General features: G+C 46.5%; 1 protein-coding gene across 2 annotated transcripts in view; it reads left to right on the top strand.

Annotated features, from left to right (window-relative positions):
- LOC147628719 (putative plant SNARE 13) overlaps positions 1 to 23,609 on the top strand; it is an 88,465-nt gene that overhangs the window by 50,255 nt on the left and 14,601 nt on the right. For both annotated transcript variants that reach the window (XM_086813957.1, XM_086813958.1), the window contains exons 3-7: positions 13,946 to 14,039; positions 14,147 to 14,184; positions 14,312 to 14,403; positions 14,632 to 14,711; positions 14,838 to 14,894. In XM_086813957.1, the coding sequence (XP_086670083.1) occupies positions 13,946 to 14,039; positions 14,147 to 14,184; positions 14,312 to 14,403; positions 14,632 to 14,711; positions 14,838 to 14,894 (361 nt within the window). The remainder of the gene's footprint in view (positions 1 to 13,945; positions 14,040 to 14,146; positions 14,185 to 14,311; positions 14,404 to 14,631; positions 14,712 to 14,837; positions 14,895 to 23,609) is intronic.

The following is a 23,609-nucleotide window of genomic DNA, read 5'->3' on the forward strand; positions in this document are numbered from 1 at the left end:
TCCAGGTTACTTTGGTGGTGGCTCGGTGTTTCAATCTATGACTGGCGGTTACCCTCAGGGAGGCATGGGTATGCACGGGCCTTTTGGAGCTAATTTTCAGCCTGGTATGCAGGGGAATATGTATGGTGGTATGCAGTCCGGTATGGCTGGAAATATGTTTGGAAGCATGCAACCTGGGATGCAAGGCAATATGTTTGGTGGTATGCAGCCAGGAATGCATAACGGAATGTTTGGAAACATGGTTGGGATGTATGGTATGCCTGGTATGGGAATGGGAAATGTTGACCCAATGATGGGTATGAATGTTGGGGGCAGCAATCTTGCGAAACCACTTCCATATGATAATCTAACGCTTATGGGAAAGGCGAAGGATTACAAGGAAGGGGGAGCTGCAGTGAAGTTTGACACATTCAGTGGGGCCAAGGATAAACTGAAAGCACTTACCTTTTTACAGCAGTTTGATGCTGCTTTTTCTGGTGGGAATTACACAGAGTCCTCTAAGGTGAGGAAAGCTGCCACTTTTCTCAAGGGCAATGCTTTGCAGTGGTGGTCTACTCTTCTTTTGCAGGGCATAGCACCCACCACATGGGTCCAATTCAAACAGGTTTTCTCTTCCGTATGGCTCACATCTACATTTGAGGTGGATGTTATGACCGCATGGCACAAATTGTGTGACATGTGGGAGCTTATGACCGTAGTAATCACAACCTTAGCCTGACTTAACTGCACTTAATGATGTTTAAGAGACAAACAGATATGTGTCAATGCAATGCAGCTATATTAGATGAATGAATGATGTTACAATGAGATCCAAATGGATCTGTACTGCTGAATATGCTGCCTATATGCTGAATATGCGGGATGAACTGCTGTCCACTCTTTCCCTTGTCTCCTGGGAAGGAAACGCTAAAGGGAGGCTTTGGAACAGATGCTGAATGCTGATGGGATGATGAAACGCAGACCTGTTGGGCTGAACTGACTGCGTTTGCTGATGATGATGGCTGAACTGATGATGCGTTTGCTGACTATGCTGTTGCTGATGATGATGTGTTAACTGAATGCTGCTGAGATGAGGGCTGATGCTGATGCGTTACTGTAACTGCTGCTGATGGTGATATGCTGAAACGCCAGATGATCCAGATGAGGATGCGCTTCACTGATGAGCCCTTGATGACTGAATGCAAAGGCGCCTGAATATATATGGGTGAGGGCTGCTGGTCGGCCAGATGGGCTGCAGTCGGCCAGTGCATATCTCCCATAAAAATACCATTAATGCTAGTCGGCTGTCCCAATAATGCCTAAAAAATGCCTTAAATGCCTGTAAAATATCTGATGATGCCTGATGATGCTAATAATGCTAGAATGATGCCATGTCACTGTACACCTGACTGGTGTGCACGTGACATTCCCCGCTGCTAAACTGTTGCTGGGTGGATACCTGGCAACCTTCGACTCCTCTGTGATCCTTCTCCTCCGAACCACTGCCCCCTTCTGTCTTCTGCTGGGACTGAGGCCATCTGCAGGAGTGAAATCCTTTGAGCCAAGACTCTATGTACTGCGGGAACTGAATGTCAAATACCTGAGTCACCCTTGACCTGCCTCTGGAAACCTTTCACCTACCATCTCCGTCGTACCTGAAGCTCGGAACCTCCTGAGGCGATGTTGGAGCAAACTTCCGTCTTCTGTGGAAGAGAAACCCCCTGCTGCTGCCAGTTGAAGTCCAAACTTATGTCCTCCTTTGATGATGGATGTCATTCTTCCCTGAGAGTTCATGGGCAACATGTATGCAAGACTGACTGCTAAGATGACTGCTAAGATAACTGCTATGCAAGCCATGTGCAACCCTATATGCTGTGCAAGAATGCAGATGGATGGGTTACTGATGCAGACCTAAGGGAAAATCCCTAAGGGTGGCTTGCAAAATTTTGAGAACTGGGTTTAACTGTGCGGAAGCGATTAACATGATGTCTGACTGAATGACTGATGAATTGAACATGCTCTAAGGCTGGTTACCCTGTAACGCTCTGATACCAATGTGACATGTGAGAGCTTATGACCGTAGTAATCACAACCTTAGCCTGACTTAACTGCACTTAATGATGTTTAAGAGACAAAGAGATATGTGTCAATGCAATGCAGCTATATTAGATGAATGAATGATGTTACAATGAGATCCAAATGGATCTGTACTGCTGAATATGCTGCCTATATGCTGAATATGCGGGATGAACTGCTGTCCACTCTTTCCCTTGTCTCCTGGGAAGGAAACGCGGAAGGGAGGCTTTGGAATAGATGCTGAATGCTGATGGGATGATGAAACGCAGACCTATTGGGCTGAACTGACTGCGTTTGCTGATGATGATGGCTGAACTGATGATGCGTTTGCTGACTATGCTGTTGCTGATGATGATGCGTTAACTGAATGCTGCTGAGATGAGGGCTGATGCTGATGCGTTACTGTAACTGCTGCTGATGGTGATATGCTGAAACGCCAGATGATCCAAATGAGGATGCGCTTCACTGATGAGCCCTTGATGACTGAATGCAAAGGCGCCTGAATATATATGGGTGAGGGCTGCTGGTCGGCCAGATGGGCTGCAGTCGGCCAGTGCATATCTCCCATAAAAATACCATTAATGCTAGTCGGCTGTCCCAATAATGCCTAAAAAATGCCTTAAATGCCTGTAAAATATCTGATGATGCGTGACGATGCTAATAATGCTAGAATGATGCCATGTCACTGTACACCTGACTGGTGTGCACGTGACAAATTGGATGCTTCAAAGTGTGATAGTTTGGAGGATTATAACAAGAAGTTTTGGGAAGCTTTACTCCCAGTGACTTCTTATCGTGCGGTGCCATTATCTGAGCAGGTAGAGAAGTATTGTTGTGGACTGCCTAAAGAGGTACGAGATTATTGTATAAAGACAAGAGTAACGAACATGTCACAGATGATTGAAAATGCTATGACAGCTAAGGTGGTTCATCTGGGTTTAAAGGCAGTAAGAAATTGAGCAAGAAAGCTGAAAAATATGGGCATTCTCGTGATGCTAAAGGGTCTACTGAGACAAAGTATAAGAAGTTGCCAATGCCCAAGAGGACTTCTGAGGAAAGACAGGTTTTGAGAGATGCTCATAAGTGTTTTTACTGTACTGAAGAGGGGCATATGTCATTCAATTGTCCCAAAAGAAAGTCCCAAAAGGACTGTGACAATAAAGGAGAGCCCAAGCCAAAGAAACAAAAACCTTCTGCAGGCTTAGTTCTTGATCTTGTGGGGGAACAGCCAGGTGGTGAAGCTACAGAGTTGTGCAGGGCACGGGGCAAAGTGAGAGATCAGAATGCCTTGATCTTCTTTGACACAGGTGCTCGAGCCAACTTCATTTCACCAGATTTGGCTGGCCGATTGGGGATTCGCGCAGAGGAGATGGGGCCGTTACATGAGGCTAATATGGCTTGTCCAGGGTATGCAGAACCTATTACTCCTATTATTGGGAAGCTTCGGCTTCATTTGCAGGGTTATGTGGACAGCGAAGAGTTCTTTATCATGCCACTTGATGGCTGTGATGTTCTGTTGCGGATGCCATGGTGCCACAGGGTACATGCGGTGGTGGATACTTACAATAGGAAAATCACTCTGACTCATAGAGGGAAAGAACATGTATTGAATGTAAAACTCAAAGGGGAATCTGTTCCTATTGTATCCGCTTCGGCGATTTCATCAGTAATGAAAAAGCATCTTTCCGCGTACTTGATTTATGTAAAGGATGCACAGGATGATGAGTCTAAGTCTAATTTGTCTATGTTAGATAAGGACAGGACTGATTTCTTATGTGGGTTTCAAGACTGTTTTTCCGAGTCATTGCCAGGAGAACTTCCTCCTGAGAGGCCAGAAGATCATGCCATTGATTTGATTCCTGGTAGTACTCCACCGAATAGACCACCGTACCGTGTTAGTGCAGCCCAACAAGAAGAGATTATGAGGCAGGTACAGGAGCTTTTGAATAAAGGGTTGATACAGCCTAGCTCATCACCCTTTTGCTCACCTGTGCTCTTAGTGCAGAAGAAGGATGGTTCTTGGCGCATGTGTATTGATTACAGGGCGCTGAACAAGAATACCATCAAGAATCGATTCCCCATACCGAGGATTGATGACATCTTGGACCGCTTACAAGGCTCCACAGTCTTTAGTCGCATTGACTTGAAAAGCGGGTATCATCAGATACGAATTAGACCCGAGGATGTGCATAAGACAGCATTCCGAACCACGTTTGGGTTGTATGAGTTCTTGGTTAGGCCCTTTGGTTTGACAAATGCGCCTGCCACATTTAACAGAATGATGGACAGGATTTTCAGGCCTCATAGAGAGAGTTTGTGGGCACATTCTTTGATGATATGATTGTGCATTCACAAACTGAGGAAGAGCATAGAAGGCATTTGGCCATTGTGTTTGCAGAACTCAGAAACCATAAGTTGGTGGTTAATGGCAAGAAGAGTGAGTTCTTTTTGCAGGAGATACATTTCTTGGGGCATATTGTGTCTGCGCATGGAGTCCGTATGGATCCAGCAAAGGTGGAAGCAATACTTAATTGGCCAGCTTTGAGGACCGTGCATGATGGACGCAGTTTTCTAGGATTGCGGAGTTTAGATGGACTGATCGGGAAATTACAGCATTCAAAAAGCTCAAAGAAAAGCTTACTTCGGACCCAGTATTGGTGTTACCGGACCTCCGAAAGGCTTTTGTTGTCCAGTGTGATGCATGTGGAAGTAGCATTGGTGCAGTTCTCATGCAAGAGGGACATGTCATAGCCTATGAGAGTAGAGTTTTGCAAGATGCTGAGAAGCATTTACAGGTTTATGAGAAAGAGATGTTGGCTGTAATTCATGCTCTTTCTACATGGAAACACTACTTGTTTGGGGCTGATTTCACTGTGCAGACAGATCATCAGACCTTGCGTTATTTCCTCACGCAGACTTGGGCAAACTTTTTGTCAATGTTTCACTTCCAGATTGTGCATGTGGAAGGCAAAAAGAATGTAGTGGCAGATGCTTTGTCACGCAAACCACAGGTCTCTGCAGTTTCACTTGCTTATCATCATGAGCTTGATGAAATGAAAGAGCAGTATGCCCATGATGAGGACTTTGAAAGGTTGTATGATCAGATATCTAAGGGTCAGCGGCATGAGCACTATACTCTCAGAGATGGGTTTTTATTGATGCATGGCAGACTGTGTGTTACCAGGCCATTGCGACTCAAGGTTATGATTGAAAGTCATGCTCCACCGTATGCAGGTCATAGAGGTATTGACGCCACGGTCAAAGCAGTGGAGACTTTCTTTTATTGGCCAACCTTGAGAAGAGATGTTGATGCCTTTGTGAGGCAATGCATCGTATGTCAGAAGGTAAAGTTTGACCGTCAAAAGACACCAGGGTTATTACAGCCTTTACCTATTCCAGATAGACCTTGGGAGAGCATTGCCATGGATTTTATATTTGATCTTCCACGGACACAAACGGGAAATGATGGCATCTGGACTATCATATGCAGGTTCAGTAAGCAGGCTCATTTCATTCCCGTGCGTAAGACGATCAAAGTGGATCATATGGTGAAGTTGTTCATGGCGAACATCTTCAAGTATCATGGCTTGCCTACGTCTATCATTAGTGACCGTGATCCACGGATGACGAGTTTGTTCTGGAGAGGGTTGTTTGACAACATGGGTACAACTCTCAAGTTTTCATCGTCATTTCATCCGCAGACAGATGGTCAGTCAGAAGAGGCTAACTCTACAGTATTGGATCTTCTCAAGTGTTATGTGTCAGAGCACAAGCAACAATGGGAAAAGTATCTTCCTTTGGTGGAGTTTGCCTATAACAACACTGTACATACCTCGACAGGCAAGGCGCCTTTTGAGATTGTGGAAGGAGGGAAGAAGGTTCCACCCATTTTGCATACAAAGGATAAGATCTTTGAGGCTAATGAGTATGTGGAGAGTTTGGATGACGCTTATCGGAGGGTTAAGTTGGCACTCCAGAAAACTCAGTAGAAGCAAAAGAAAGCCACAGACCGTCTCACAGACGTGATTTACAGTTTGCATTGGGTGATTGGGCTCTTTTGCGCTTTGAAAAGGCTAGACTCAAGAAGATGAAGGGTAAAGAGCGCTTATTCCCTAAGTTGAGCATGCGATATTATGGGCCTTTTCAGGTTTTGGAAAAGATTGGTGAGGTAACCTATCGTTTGAAGTTACCAGATCACTGGAGGATTCACAATGCTTTTCACGTGAGTCTTCTTAGACCTTTCCGTGGGGATGTGCCTGAGGATGTATCAGATGAGGCTCAGCCGGAAGTTGAGGAACTTGATGAGGTTCTGATTCCAGAGCAGATACTGGCACATAAAGAAAGGAAGGTACGAGGTAAAGTTTCCCGTCGCTATCTTGTGAAGTTCACGAACTATTCACCGATGGATGCGAAGTGGATGGAGGAAGGTGACTTAACAGATTCACCTCAGGTTTTGCAGCTTTATCTCGATGCCTTTGAGTTAGAGCCGACTCTTATTGTGGCTCATTCAGGTTCAACAGAGCATGGGTCTGGAGCATTACCTGATGCTCAAGAGGGGGGTAGCACCTCCACTCCCTTGATACAAACAGGCTCAGATGACATCTAGAGGTCGCTTGGTGCAGTTTTTATCTCACCCGAAGGTACTGAGGCTGACAGTACATCTGTTTATGGGACTTCTATGATATATGTGTACTAGTCACATGGGATTTTCTGGATATGTATGGTTCACAGTGGTATACAAGTTGGACTATTACTACGCCATTGGTTAGCAGTGAATGTTGATACATGTGCATGGCTTAGAGAGATTGGGACGCTGATCTTGCCATATTGTATATTTCACTTTGGATATTTTGATGCATCACCAGAATGCAATCGAGGACGCTTGCCATTTTTCAAGAGGGGGGTATGTCATGGCCCTGTGAAAATGGAACAGCACAAGTGTGGGCATGGTGGTTGCTGAGTCAAAATATTGAATGATTCACATGGGGGGTGCCCGGACAGAGTTAGAGATGTGTGGACATCCCTAGGTGTGAAGGGGGGAACTAGAACATTAAACTTTAATGTTTATTAAAGTTGCCCCTAGGCCTTAGTGGCCCCTAGGGACTTTTTAAGTTTGGGGCCCTAGGATTTTTATGGGGAGGAGGCCACTCCACTTTTGGAGTGAGCGCTTCTCTCTCCTTCCCCTCTCTCTACCTTTTGGGAAAAGGAGTCGTGGAGCATCCTTGCATGTTCTCAAGCGTGGAAAAGCTGAGAAGGAGGAGGTGGCTGCTGAAGACTGTTTTGCTGCTGTTTTCTCTGTGCAAACCAGCCGTACAGCCTTGTACGGACAAGCTGCAGGTTCTTTCTTGATCCACGCTACACTCAGGAACTGCTGTGGGTCTATCTCCCTGCTGGACAGGCTGCGCACAGGCTCTGTACAGGCTGTGCAGACAAGTACACAGCAGGTACAACACTGTACGACTGCCGTACAGTGTACGGACAGTCAGGTACAGCAAGTACTGCTGCAGGCGGCGTTGGACAGGTGCTGGACAGACCTGGCTACGCAGATTCAGGCGAGCACAGGTGCTGGTTGCAGGCAGCGCTTGCAAGTACAACTCTTGGCACGTATCCCGAGGTAGTACAGACGGGTACGGGGCTGTTTTTTCAGATCTGTACATTCATAGACAGCATAGAAGTGAACACAAGGAGGAGGGTACAGTCAAGTACAAACACGTGTGTGAATCAGGGTTGTGGAAACAAGTGCCTGCAAGTACAGATTGGTACCGTTGCTTCCTCCAGTGCTGTTTCACGAGCTGATTTCGGTAAGCTCCTTATCTGTTCATCTATCTCTCTTTCTACTGCTTGATGTCTGTTGCAGATATGAGTTATCTGGCCCCTTGTGAGAGGAGGGGTATGGCAGATTGACAAGGGTTGAGACAGAGTTTGGAGAGTACATGTATGTATGAGCTGAGATGTTGTATCATGCACTTGAGTTATGCCAGATGTATGCACATGGCTGCCCTGCTTAGTGGTCTTGGCTGATTAGAGGGAGGCACAGTGTGTTATTTTGAGACACAGATCTGTGTGCATAGATCCTCTGTGCTAAGAGGTATTGTGGGCCGTCAGATTGGACATACAGGTGTAATCTCTTGGCTGATTTTTGTTGTACTCAGCCATTCATATTTTTGGAATTGAATAAAGAAATACGGCAAGAAGCGCCAAAGCTTTGGGGCCAACAGGTATCGCTTTGTTTTCATATTTGGGCACTCTAGCTCCAATCTGTTTTGTTTTCACATCTAGACTACAAGTCGACGGGTGACTGCTAGTCTACCGCACTCTGGTTTCTATCAGAGGCCGGTTTCAGTATCCTTGACAACATCTTTACTTTCTGGGAGGCGACGGCCCGAGCTAGATTTCTTGGTGAGGACTTGGTCGTGATGCTTCTCGATTTTGAGAAGGCATACGATAGAGTTGATTGGAGTTTCTTAGAGGGCACTATGCTTCGTCTGGGCTTTGAGCCAGGCTGGATTAGAGGGGTGGCGGCTCTGTATTCCACAGCTCGTAGCCAGGTGTTGATTGCAGGAGGACGGGGGCCGAGTTTTGAGCTGACCAGATCAGTCCGGCAGGGGTGTCCCCTCGCCCCTTTTCTTTTTCTCTTCTTTGCGGAGGCTATGAGCATGTATTTGACGGCAGAGGAGGTTGGTTTGAGAGGACTCCAGCTCCCAGTCCGGGGGGAGGACCTGCTCGATGCTGAGTTTGCTGACGACAGGGGCTTATTTTTGCATGGTCAAGAGGCCAATCTTCTTCGGGCAGAGCAGTCGCTCCAGGTTTTTAGTGCAGCTTCGGGAGCATTGATCAATTGGCGCAAGACAGTGGCCTTTTGGATCAGCAGCGCTCCCACTCCGGCATGGAGCCCGGACCCCGGTTTTAGATGGATTCCTCCTGGCACAGCAGTGCGGTATTTGGGATGCCAGATTGGACTAGATTTGTCACCTGAGCAGCAGATTGCCCCGCTTCTTCTGAGCATTCGGAAGAAGCTTTTGTATTGGAGTACAGCTCGACTATCCTTGGCTGGGAGGGTGGTGGTGGCAAATCAGGTGCTGTTAGCGACCATGTGGTACATTACGTCTTGCTGGATCTTCTCGAGCTCTTGTATCAGCCAGGTACAGAGGCTGATCATGGAACTTTCTTTGGTCTGGGCGGGACGGTCAGCCAGCCCGGGCAAAGGTTGCATGGGCAGTTATTACACTTCCGCTGGCTCAGGGAGGCTTGGGCATTATAGATCCAGTCGATCAGAGTAGAGCCTTACTGGGGAAGCTTATTGTTCGGGGGCTGCTTCCAGGCGCAGAGCCGTGGAAAGAGCTCCTCTTGCAGCGGCTGCAGGCTCGGGCTCCCCCAGCAGGGGGCACTTGGGCACTAGAGATTCGCTGGATCTTCATAGAGATGAGGAGGACAGGCCTCAGTAGAGGATGGGAGGACAGATTTGCTTTGAGCATCCTGAGAGCTTGGGAGCTGTTGAGACCGGGGCTCTCTCAGCGACCTCCTTCTTGTGTTGAGGAGCGGGCCAGACAGCCGCTCATCTGGAGCCCAGCGGTTCGCACAAAGCAGGGTCATATGCTGGGTTCTCGGCCTCGGCTAGCCTGGGGGCCTTTAGCGGCAGGCCCAGCTCGTAGTTTTGGAGACTGGCAGGCCTTCTGCAGTCTACCAGAGGAGATCCAGGTGGAGAGGCTGAGTCACTTCAGAGGGGGGTTGATTATGAGGGATGATATTCAGGAGGCACTCACAGAGGAGTGGTTCACGCCTCTCGAGCCAGTGGCCCCACGGTGGATGGGAGCCTTTACACAGTTAGAGATCCTGATTACTGTCAGAGCTTGCACTGAGGATGGCAGTTGCCTCTACTATGAGATTCAGGATGAGGGCAGACTCCAGAGAGTGGAGGTGGAGTCGCCTTTGGTTGCAGAGTGCACCTTTCAGAGGATTCGGGTAGTGGCCGCCGCTTCTCGGAAGTGGCATATTGACCCCGACCCTGCTGATGTGGTCCCGGATTGGCGCATATGGGCATATGCAGCGCGCCCCTTGGCCCGGTACAGTGGGACCCCGGGGAGTACGAGTGGCATGATCCTTATGCATCCCTTGAGGCCACAGAGATCACCTTTTTCCAGTATACTGTTCGGCTAGGGCGGCATATTTTGACGGCGAGGAGGACGGTCTCTCCAGCGGCAGCAGGGCACAGGGACTCTCACAGGAGTTCCTGGAGGATTTTTGGGCTCGGCTCTGGGCTAGTCGACAGGCCCGTAGGATCTCGACTTTTCAGTGGTTGGTCGCCCACAGGGGCTCAGCAGTTGGCACTTGGCTTGTTTACAGCGGTCTTCCGGCGGCCTGCGTCCGATGCGGCCACCCTATGGAGACACAGAGGCATTGCCTTTGGGATTGCCCTCAGGCGCAGCAGATTTGGCTGCGGATGTTGCGTATTCTGGCCCCCCTCTCTCCAGAGGGTATGTTTACGTGGGGTGCCGCAGCTTGGTCGACTTCGTCAGGGCCTGCTATGGGCTATGAGATGGAGCAGGGCAGTCAGGGCATCAGATTTATTAGGGGCCAGCCTCGCCTGGTTCCGGCACCGGATTTCTCGTCCGCCAGCTGGACACAGGAGAGGGATTTACGATGGGAGCTCCTCCGCAGCCTCACCATCTGGTTCACCTGGAGGGCCCGGTGTTTCAGGGCCTTTGAGGGGAGACTGGAGCCACCAGCAGAGACTGTACGGGGGATTTGGCAGGAGTTGATCCACACCCTGCGAGGACAGTTTGACCGCATCCGGGGCGACTCGGATGAGGCGATCTTGCGGCGCCACCTGGCGCAGCGGCCCCTTCTATACCTTACACACGGGATCCCCCCGTTGGCATTACAGGCCACCTGTTTGGCTTTTCCCCCCTCCTATTGTATGATTTAGTCCCTCAGTCCTTTGTATTGATGCTTGTATTTTGCAGCACCTAGGGAGAGTCTCCCGGGCTGCCTTGCTTTGTTCACTGCTCTGTTTTCTTATGAGCAGGAGAGATCTTTTGTAGCCCTACGGGCGTTTTTATATAACTAATGAAAGGATCTTTTCTCGGGAAAAAAAAAGAAAAGGTACATGTAGACCTGAGAGAGAGAGAGAGAGAGAGAGAGAGAGAGAGAGAGAGATTAGCGTCTTCAGAAGGCCAAAATGACCTATGAGACCAAAAAGGTTACAACAATTGGTGGATCTGATACAATGTCTGTATAAGAAAAGCTAAAAACAACTAAACAACTAACTAAAACTGAAACAACTATGAGGAAAAGTACGGTACTAGGAGCTCCTAATGGATAACATCTGGGAGGAAAACTCCAGCAACAAAGGTAAGCATCATACGCATCACTATCCAAAGATGTCTCTCATCGGTCGATGGCGGATATCCTCAATGTCCTCCATGGTGAATACTCTGACTGGACGTCTCCCATGCCGTGCTAGTATGGTCCTGATCCTTTGTTGTAGTCTCCGCCGGTGTCGAGATGGGCCTCTCATCTTGGGGCGCCTGGACTACCCCAGCTCTATAGCCCGATCAATCAGTGTACCTCTGGTGCGGCTATACTCTGGGGCTAGCTGCAATGCCTGCTGGCCTGACTGCTCAATATCTGGTCGAAAGAAGTCTGTAATATGCCTCTGTAGGTGTCTCTCCCTCTCTGATCCCCTCCCTCTCAAGAGACCCCCTCTATGTCTACGAAGCTCCAGCAAGTATAATCCGAGGCATCTCTGATCCTGGTATCTCATGACTCTAGAAAGTGGTCCGAAACCCTCTCTAAACAGGCAGTGAAAACGGCCTCGTATCTCATAATATACTGGACAGTGACATATGTAATGTAACTCTGTCTCTGGCTCCATCTAGCACAGCTGACAAATCCTGGCCTCAGTTGGTACTCCTTTGAATCTGCCAGTCTCAATCTCTAGCTGGTGTGAGGATGTGCGCATCTGACCAATAGCACACCGTACCCCATGAGAAAGATGAGTATCCATGTAGCTGGGTCGAATCACAAACCCATCTTGCGTGAGTTGGAGAAGATGATCTCTATAGAAAGCCATCTTCGTACCAAGCTCGTGTGTCGGCTGTATCCATGTCCTAGTGTCCAGCTGAATCAAGTCTTGCCTAATAAGTCTGGTAATCTCTGCCCGTGTGAGAGAGAGGGAGGGTGCATCCAGGGAGTACTGAAATGGAGGTAGCCTGTCCATACTAAAGCCATGCAGCTGGAACCAAGCTGTCATCTGTGCATACCAACATGATCCATCTCCCTGTGATGCCAACATGATCCGTCTCCCTGTGATGCCAACTGTGGTGAAGACTCCAGGGCTAAGCGAGCATATCTGTCTCTAGGGAGAGCCCAAGTGCTATGTATAAAGGAGATTGATCGAGTGAGTGCCTCTACTATCAATGGGGGGGCAGCCATCTCTGCACGGATAATATCATGTGGTACGGAGGCCTTGGCCCTAATCATCCGGGAATTTATAGAAACCAACGGCCTCTCCATACGTCTCCATCCATCAGTGCTACCAGCTCGGCTGTGGTGATCCACTAAGGGTCCCCATATCTCCACTCCATACAGCATGGCTGAAGTGACCAAAGTGTCAAAGAGCCAAAGCTTTGTTCGAGGTTCCTGAAACTGAACCTACGAACACATCCTCTCTAGTCTCCCCAATGCTACATAAGCTCTGGTCAATCTGGTCTCCGCTGCTCTCCTCAAGGAAAATAGTGGGCCACTAAAAACCACACCAAGGTAAGTATATGCATCTGTATACTCCACTATCTCCAGACCATATATAAAGGTGGGTACTGACCTCCTAACCCACTGTGCTGTGGTGTTAAACACCATCACCTTGGTTTTACCAAGGTTAACAGACAATCCACTGTCGTGTGCAAACGTGTGCAATGCATCCAAATGACGCTGCATCCCCTCTGGAGAATCTGAGATCAGCACAATATCATCAGCATACAATAACATCGGAATCCATGTCCCTGCTAGCTGTGCTCCTCTGTCACCCTCCCGCTCTACATAGTCTGAAACCTCATCCACGTACATCCCAAATAAGGTGAGAGAGAGAGAGAGAGAGAGAGTGTGCTGAACTCTTGAGTGCTCATACATGGGAGACTGCCAGATTGTGGAGAAACTTGGGAATGCTGTTTTATTGACATCATTTAGCAGTTTGGAGGCTGTTTTTAAGGATAAGAAACAAGGGCAAGCTCCTCATTGATAGAATGTAATTTCATATCGTGCTTTTTTGTATTTTGTTATGACTGATCGATCAGTTGGACTAGTGGATTACCTGGCCTAGTTCTGGTGCTCAGTTTTTGCATAGTAATATAAGATATCTGATATACGAAGAGGGATGTCCGATAAGGGCGGTTCTTTTGGCATGGCATGCTCTGTATTGCACCAAAAAGGAATGAATGATTCAGAGTGTATGTACAGAAGGAGTTGAGGACCCAGGGGGCTGATCAGCTCTGGTATTGCATCCGATCAGCTAAAATATTGGACTCTGCAGTCAGCAACTTTTCTTGTTCTCCTCAAATTTATTGGCCAAACCTGAGCCCAAACTTGGTTGCAGGTGCAGCCCTGAAACTGCTGCTATCAGCCCATCATTATTAACCTAACTTGCCCAACTAGAGATTGTGGAGCCTTCTTAAACGTAGACAGTAGCTTTTGAAGGTCCATAAAGACACTAAATATGATTGAATGCACTCATGCACTTCTTGATACTGGTTTTCATGTTCACATGCATGGTAACCCAGCTCCATGACTGATAATCTGTCTACATACAATCAAAACACTTGGCACCTTTTCTACATCTCAAGAAGTGTCTAGATTGCTTGATGCCAAATGAGGTATTCCCTTTTTTCATGCGTAGGCTCATCAAGGATTTTGACCGAGAGATCAAAGAAGAAGAGTCGAACTATACCCCAGCCATAAACAAGCAGCTCAATGAAAGAAAGCAATCTTTGGTAAGTGTGGCATAGTCAGTTTCTCTTTATGTATTGGTTTCATTTTGACTGTCATATTTTTGTCTTAGCATCTGAGTTCTGTACTGGCTGTTTGCTTATTTCGGCAGATAAAAGAACTCAACTCTTATGTGGCGTTGCGAAAAACGTAGGTGGAAGCCTAGCTTACCCTGCCTTAACAAAAATTGACAGATTTTTTCTGTAAGCACATATATGCAGGTAGTCTTAAGCGTGGTAATTGTTACTGGGCATAAGGTTTTTTTGTTATGCACCAGGTATACAAGTGCTATTGGCAACAAGAAAGCAGAGCTTTTGGATGGAGTAGGGGGAGAACCTCTGGTTGATGAAAATGTGCGGATGGCCTCAAGTAAGGTTTTTTACCTCTTGCTCTTCACGTTTTGTAGGTACATGGCTAGACACGATATTTTTGAGAAGAGATTAAGGACATGGTGTGACATGTGTAATTTAGATTAAATATGCATACTCATCTCAGATGAACGATGCTGTGCATGCCATGGATTTTAGATTCTATATAGAGACTTCAAACTCTCCCATGGAGCCTTCACTCTTACTAAATATGGTTGTATGCTTGCAGCAATGACAAACCAGGAGCTGATTGACACTGGCAAAAAAACAATGGATGAAACTGATCAGGCAATTGAAAGATCAAAGAAGGTACACCCTTTTTTAGCATAAAGAGCAGAAACTTTTGTCTTCATGGTTGGAAGTTGCCTATTTTTGATGCTAAACTCATGAAGCGTGTCAGAATTGTAATTCCAGCTATCCAATTTGGTCTCACAGGTTGTTGAAGATACTATTAATATAGGTGCGCAGACGGCGCAGACCCTCAAGTCACAGGTAAAGTATTGGTTGCATAAGCTTTTTTATGATGAGTTCCTCATTGATAGTCTATAGCTTGAACTCGGTCCTGAGAACAACTTTTGAGTTCATGCCAACCCTGCCCGTATGCTGCTGATATGCACAGCTTGTGTGCTACCAAACTTGTCTTGCCTCACATTTGGTGCTTGGCTGTAGGTGCCACACTTCCCAGAGCTGTTGGCTTGCCGTTGGATCATTGACTTGATATCTGTTTGATATCTAAACTGGGATCTATGTTCCATACTTCTAATTGGTTACTCTTTATGAATGGGGCTATTCTATGTAGAGCAAAACAAACTGTGCATTTATGACTGTGGGTGGAGCATTGATATTTAACACTCCCCGTGTTACATGAAGCTCTTTAATGAAGGTTGAGGCATGCTGATTTTGCTGATTTTACTGTTTTTGGAGGAATTTTTGGAAGAGATAGAGAAAGAAGACAGGAAGCTTTGCAAAGTACACAATACTAGCCCCTGAAGGCCCCCCACCACCGTTGCTGGTGTATTTGCTTATTATATTGCTGCAAGTGAATGAAGTACATGAAGGACAAATCTGCCTTAAACAGAGAATGGACTGAAGTGAGGGATTCTCACTGAGAAGTCACCTTTGATGCTTGCGTTAATGGTCTGTAGGCTGCCCAGTATTGTTGCTGCAGGTGCCTTTTGGGGCCACAGAAGCTTGCATCTGCTTTAGCATGGCTGGATGCTTCTGTTCTGACCTGGTCGCCCTGGTCAAGCTTGCGTTTTTCTTCCTCTGACTGGTCCACAGGGCTGAGAGAAAACTGCTTGCAAATTGGGTTTGAGATGTCTTGATATGGACCCCTGCCCTCCTGTATATAGGGACATTTGAGCAGGCTGAATAGGCCTGTATGCGGCACGCTCACACCATGCACTTGTGGGATACACTTGTCAGAGGGCAGCGGAAACAGATATGCAGAAAAGAAGTGAAACGCTGGAACTGAGAGAGAGAGTGAGAGAGAAAGAAAGAAAGAAAGATTTTATTAACGTCTTCCAAAAGACCGAACTCGGCCTATGAGACAAATCGGAGAGAAAATACTGATGAATAACTTCAGAAGTTGAATACAACTGCGTGAGGCAGGGAGTGGGCTCTGTGTGGAGAAGGCAGGCGTGGAAAACACTCAAAACTGATGTATCAGAATGATGGGGGGCAGTGCTTATAAATAGGCTAGGCGGACAGCTCAAGAGTCGGCCATCTTCCTACTCTCACAACACAGGAGATGAAAATGATGAAAGTCATGCTAACACCCCCTCTCAGATCTTGGGTGTGGAACAAAGCCTAAGGAGCTAGAGTGTGAGGCAATAGAAGGGTGAGGAAGAGGCTTGTTAACAAGTCTGCAGCATTGTCTGTTGTCGAACAGTAGGCCAGGTCGATCTCAATCTTCTCCGGTACAAAATGGTACTGGATCTCAATGTTCTTGGTCCTTGCATGAAAAATGGGATTCCGTGTAATCGCCAAATCTGGTTGTCGCATTTGATGATGGTAGGATTCTTCGGGAGAAACCCAATCTCCCCAAGTAAATGCCGCAACCAAATCGCCTTATAGGTAGCTGAACAAGCTGCTCTATACTCTGCCTCTGTTGAAGACAGCGCAACAACAGGTTGCTTCTTACTACCACATGAAATAGCTCCGGATCCAAGAGTGAAACACCATCTTGTTGTAGATCTCTTGGTGTCTGGATCACCTGCTCAATCAGAATCACTAAATCCATATAAATTGATTTGATTTTGTCCTCTATCATCAACCTGGCCAAAGAAGATGCCGTGATCCGGAGTACCCTGAAGATATCTCCTGATGCTAAGGGCACCATACCAATGGGATTTCACAGGTGTTTGCATGAAGGAACTTAATAAACCAACTGGAAAGTTGATATCTATGCGGGTATTCAACAACGAGATTAAGGAACTGTAACTCGCGGCGGGTGCCCGGGGGACTAGGACCTTTGACACACTTGTTGATACCATCAATGCATATTAAAACATTTAAACATGGCCACAGCCTTAACATATATCCATCATCACTTTGCATGAAACATAAAAGCTGGACAAAACATCCACAAATGCTGAAAGTGGAGCTTGCACGTGTGACACCGCATAGAGGCCGGAATGGGCCGACCCCCCCTTGGAGTATTTTATTACCCAAGGAGAATAATATCATGTACAAGCTTTGAGGGCCTTACCCTCCCCATGGGAGATGCCGGATTATCCATATACAAATGCCATAACACAGCCCAACACGAGGCAACCGAGCCGGAACACAGGCTGTAGAAATGCTGAACCAACAATATAATCCATATACCTTCATGTGGGTACTGATTCTTCCCCAAAAACCACGGGTCTTCATGCAATAGAGTTGGTACAACAAGTACAACTCTCCATTCAGCCGGTACAGCAGGTATAGTGGCTAGTACAAGTACAAATGCTAGTACAACAAGTACAGTGGCTGGTACAATAGGTACAATGGTTGGTACAATGGGTACAACAAGTACAAGGACTGATACAGCCAGTACAGTGGCTGGTATAGTAGGTACAAGGACTGGTACAACAAGTACAATGGCTAGAAATCATAATAAATGATTAATTACCCTTGCCTGAAGTATTTATTCGTGATGGAAACCTCCAAAACAGTCCCCAACAGCCGGTATTCTTCACAGGCAGCGTTCAAGAGAGAGAGAAAGAGAGTAGTCATCATTAGGGTAGCCTGTAACGGTGGTAGAGGCTAGTGTGCAGCAAGAGAGACTTCTCTTAATGAAGAGAGAGGGCTCCAATTTATAGATTCGGGGCTCCCATAAGTGAAAATGGAAAGAGAAGGCTATGATGACAAGTGGAGAGCCACACGATAGCTGGAGTGACAAGTGTGAGGCCACTTGTCTCACTTTGATCCATTTTCTGACAAGTGTGAGGCTACTTATCTCACTTTGATCCACTTTCTTGCCACATGTCTCAATCTAAGAGATGGGTTCTCCCATAATGTTTACCTCTAAAAATATCCCAACTAGCAGACATTCTATCATAGGCACTTTGCCAACTCTTGGTATCTGCTCAGTTCTAGATGTAATGACGTGAACAGAATTTCCATCGGAGTTGGGCAAAAAATAGCAACTCTCCTAAATTTTAGGAGTGTGGTCCTTTGTATTCTAGGATAATCTCCCATTCCCAAAGCTTGTACTTTCCAAATATTTAGACATCCTGGAGTCCACCAGACCCCTTTCATAGTGGGAAATGTCCAGGCTGGTGACATCCTCCCGAGCTTCTTAAAAGTTGTCCGCAACTTTAAGCTTCAAGCCATATATTCAAGATATAATCATGTCCCATCAAGTGGAGGAGATGAGACGGTCTCAAAAATCCAATATAATTGAAGAATCCATGTCTCAAAGAAATGGGTGAGACTAAATAAGTTTTCATAATACCAATATCAAAATCATGTCCCAAAATAAATGGGCAAGAATTCCATGGAAGATATGCTAGACACGGGCACCCAAATCCCTAGAAAAGAAGTCCAGGAATCCATAGACATGTATACCATAATCCTTGTATACCATAACCCTTACCACATACTCCGTGCTAACCACACACCTTGGAGTAGAGGTGGACTTTTATCCATAAAAGCATCATATCCATGAGATATCAAAATATTTCTTCTCTATAAACTGAGACAGATTCGTCCATAGAAATTGCTTGTGAAGCCCAATATCTATGTAAATCTCGTCCAAGAAAGAAATCTCCATAGATATAATCCATCCCCATAAAGGGAGCCATAAACAATGTCTCCGTGAAACCATCTCAAGGAAAACAATACCACCTTTCTCCTTACATGGCTGTACAAGGGTCAGTGAACATCAAAAACACTTCATAGTAAATAGCAAAAGTACCAACTTTGCAAACTCAAAGTATACTTTGCTTTTCTTTGCCAGGTTGGTCATGAAGCCAAAAGAAATATCTCCTCACCATATCCTTAGGATATCCCGAGATATATCTCCATATAGCTTGCTTGTAAGCTTGATAATATAATCCACAATATCCATATGGAAAGAGTGCTAAACGTGTGCACATAAAGCCAGCTCCACACTTCCAAGATAAAATTTTGTGAATTCATAAATCCTTAGATCAACAAGCTGTCTACTGCTCATGCTCTTGCTTCATAAGCTATGAAGCGACTGGCCATGCTTAACAGCAATGATGGTAAGTGTGGTCCCCACTTGAGATCTTTTCTCTTCCTTATTGATAGAAGGAAGCCTCCGCTTCCAAGAAAGCCTATGCTCTGATACCAATGTAACTCGCGGCAGGTGCCCGGGGGACTAGGACCTTTGACACACTTGTTGATACCATCAATGCATATTAAAACATTTAAACATGGCCACAGCCTTAACATATATCCATCATCACTTTGCATGATACATAAAAGCTGGACAAAACATCCACAAATGTTGAAAGTGGAGCTTGCACGTGTGACACCGCATAGAGGCCAGAATGGGCCGACCCCCCCTTGGAGTATTTTATTACCCAAGGAGAATAATATCATGTACAAGCTTTGAGGGCCTTACTCTCCCCACGGGAGATGCCGGATTATCCATATACAAATGCCATAACACAGCCCAACACGAGGCAACCGAGCCGGAACACAGGCTGTAGAAATGCTAAACCAACAATATAATCCATATACCTCCATGTGGGTACAGATTCTTCCCCAAAAACCACGGGTCTTCATGCAATAGAGTTGGTACAGCAAGTACAACTCTCCATTCAGCCGGTACAGTGGTTGGTACAGCACCAGGTATAGTGGTTGGTACAACAGGTACAAATGCTAGTACAGCAAGTACAATGGTTGGTACAACCGGTACAATGGTTGGTACAGTAGGTACAACAAGTACAAGGATTGATACAGCCAGTACAGTGGCTGGTACAACAGGTACAAGGACTGGTACAACAAGTACAATGGCTAGAAATCATAATAAATGATTAAATACCCTTGCCTTTAGTATTTCTTCGCGATGGAAGCCTCCAAAACAGTCCCCAACAGCCGGTATTCTTCATGGGCAGCCTTCAAGAGAGAGAAAGAGAGTAGCCATCATTAGGGCAGCCTGTAACGGTGGTAGAGACTAGTGTGCAGCAAGAGAGTCTTCTCTTAATGAAGAGAGAGGGCTCCAATTTATAGATTTGGCACTCTCATGAGTGAAAATAGAAAGAGAAGGCTATGATGACAAGTGGAGAGCCACACAATAGCTAGAGTGACAAGTGTGAGGCCACTTGTCTCACTTTGATCCACTTTCTGACAAGTGTGAGGCTACTTGTCTCACTTTGATCCACTTTCTTGCCACATGTCCCAATCTAAGAGATGGGTTCTCCCATAATCTTTACCTCTAAAAATATCCCAACTAGTAAACATTCTGTCATAGGCACTTTGCCAACTCTTGGTATCTGCTCAGTTCCAGATGTAGTGACGCGAACATAATTTCCATCGGAGTTGGGCCAAAAATAGCAACTCCTAAATTTTAGGAGTGTGGTCCTTTGTATTCTAGGATAATCCACCATTCCCAAAGCTTGTACTTTCCAAATGTTTAGACAACCTGGAGTCCACTAGACCCCTTTCATACTGGGAAATGTCCAAGTTGGTGACAAGAACCCACAAGCTTCCTGTACAAATAAGCATCAACAAGGTCTGTACCATCACTGCCAGTAAGTCGAGATCCCGGATCCATGGGTGTTGACATAGGCTTGCAAGTGCTCATCTGAAAAGATTCTAAAAGTTCTTGGACATACCTTTTCTGAGAGAGAAAGATACCTATCTGTGTCTGAAAGATCTCTAGTCCAAGGAAGAAGTGGAGTAAGCCCATCTCAGTCATCTCGAAAGTGGATGAGAGAGCATCCTTGGTCTTCTGGATGTGCTCAGTGTGTGACTCCCTGTGATGATCAAATCATCCACATAGACGATTACCAACATAACTAGTCCCTTCTCCTTGAAGATGTACGGGTTAGGATCAGACGTTGACTGTTTGAACCCCCTCCGTTTGAAGAAAGAGTGAATCTTTTGGTAGCACTGTTGCTGCCTAGCACATGATTGTGTGCCTCTGTAACGTGGCTGCCCAACATGTACATATAGAAGAGTGCAAGCAAATTCACCTCCCAACTGTTGATTCCATTAGGAATCACCTCTAAGCTAGGGGCTAGGGTTCTAGTTCCCACTAGCCAAGCCAGTCGGCTCTGGTGTCCCATACCACCAGAGCTTGTCCCATGGGACCTTGGGCAAGACTGCCTATGAACCGCTATGTCCATGGCAGGAGTCTGGTCCAAGCATAGACCAACAACCAACTCAACTCAATGTCTGAATGAATCACAATAATGCTATAAATAACAATCCCGTTATAGATAGCCAGTAACCATGGATTATCCCTAATAATGAACCCTAGCCACCCATAACCTACTAATGGCCTCCTAATAATCCGAGGGCTTCCCAACACTGAGACCAGATTGGGTCCTATTCTTGAGGATTAGTGTTAGGTACATAACACAAAGCCATGATATGAGTCAAGCAATGCATTGAGGATTGTCGCGATAAGATAACTGTCTTGAATGATCTCATCAATATTAGCAAGCTACTCATGAAGATCTTTTACCTTCGTCAGGGTTTCATCCATAGAGTCACCCTTATCCACACACGACATAACCCAACTTCTTTTTTAGGTAGACAACACGTGTCTGATCGCGACTTGATAGAGTGTTGCAAGGGCATCCCATGCTAAACTAACTTAGCAGTGACACGAGAGTGAATATGAGGAATGATGCTCCTCTTCAGTGAGAGGGTGAACATCATTTTCAAGCATGGTTACGCTTCTTGTAACTCATTATTATGTAATCGCACTAAGCGCTTCATGTAAAAGATATATGGGATGACCGAGCTTATGACTTGTGTAATGCCAGGTCACAGGAATAAGCCTAGGTGTACATAGAGCTAGGAAATCAGTTTTGGGTCTCTAATTGTTAAATGGACGGCCGGCCATTGTAAAAAGTGAGCTCATGTATATAAGTGACTTATGAAATATGAAAGAGGACAATCCCATTAGCACAATTAAGTTTTGCCTTCTCTCTCTCTCTCTCTGTGTGTGTGTGTGTGTGTGTGTGTGTGGAGAGTAATTCCCTCCAGCCCCTACACGGCAGGGAATTACTCTCCAGAGAGCAGAGACACTTAGAGCCCGCAGGAGACAGAGGACACCTGGCTTTTGGACACCACGCTTATACCAGAGAGAGATGACAGAGATCAGAGCTCAGTTTTACAGAGAGGGTGCGGAGCGACTGGCTCGCTTCAGAGCACACCCAGGCATGTTCTTCAGGGAGCTGTGGACAGCCCCTTCACTGATGTACACCATTTTATACCCCCAGTATGGTACAGGATGGAGCTAGCTAGGTTGCATATCATGATTGTATACTCCATGCATATAGCTTTGCATTCTCCTAGTAGTAGAGCTCCATCCCCTGCACACCCAGATTCAACTTTTTTATTCAGTACTTTTTCATTTTGTTGGGATGACAGAGGATACCCCATACAGGTACTCCGATTTGTCTCATAGGCCGAGTTCGGTCTTTTGGAAGACGCTAATAAAATCTCTCTCTCTCTCTCTCTCTCTCTCTCTCTCTCTCTCTCTCTCTCTCTCTCTCTCTCTCTCTCTCTCTCTCTCTCTCTCTCTCTCGGATTGTACTTGCTGGAGCTGCGTAGACATAGAGAGGGTCTCCTGAGAGGGAGGGGATCAGAGAGGGAGAGACACCTACAGAGGCAGATTACAGACTTCTTTCGACCAGAGATTGAGCAGTCAGGTCAGCAGGCATTGCAGCTAGCCCCAGAGTACAGCCGCACCAGAGGTACACTGATTGATCGGGCTATAGAGCTGGGGCGGTCCAGGCGCCCCAAGATGAGAGGCCCATCTCGACACCGGCGGAGACTACAACAGAGGATCAGGACCATACTAGCACGGCATGGGAGACGTCCAGTCAGAGTACTCACCATGGAGGACATTGAGGATATCCGCCATCGACCGATGAGAGACATCTTTGGATAGTGATGTGTATGATGCTTACCTTTGTTGCTGGAGTTTTCCTCCCACATGTTATCCATTAGGAGCTCCTGGTACCGTACTTTTCCTCATAGTTGTTTCAGTTTCAGTTAGTTGTTTAGTTGTTTTTAGCTTTCCTTACACAGACATTGTATCAGATCCACCAATTGTTGTAACCTTTTTGGTCTCATAGGTCATTTTGGCCTTTTGAAGACGTTAATATATCATTTCATTTCATTTCATTTCTCTCTCTCTCTCTCTCTCTCTCTCTCTCTCTCTCTCTCTCTCTCTCTCTCTCTCTCTCTCTCTCTCTCTCTCTCTCTCTCTCTCTCTCTCTCTCTCTCTCTCTCTCTCTCTCCTGTGCCGCGTTGCCTTGTTTCTGCCCTGCCTGACGCCCTGGTTGCCATGCGCGCTGCAATACCTTCTGCCGCCAACCTGTTTCTTCCCTGCTCACGCCTGTGTACCTTCTGCCACCGCGCCTGTGCGTTGGCTCCCTCCGACTCCCCGCCGCTACTGTACCTTCTGCCGTTGCACCACCCTGTTTCTGCCCTGCTCGCGCCTATACACCACCTTGTTTCTGCCCTGTCCCACGCTGTGCTGCGCACCCCCTACTGTGTTGCGCCTAGCCCGTT

This window comes from Cibotium barometz, chromosome 19 (assembly GCF_041138505.1).
Source record: "Cibotium barometz isolate CiBa-2024 chromosome 19, ASM4113850v1, whole genome shotgun sequence".
Lineage (NCBI taxonomy): Eukaryota > Viridiplantae > Streptophyta > Polypodiopsida > Cyatheales > Cibotiaceae > Cibotium > Cibotium barometz.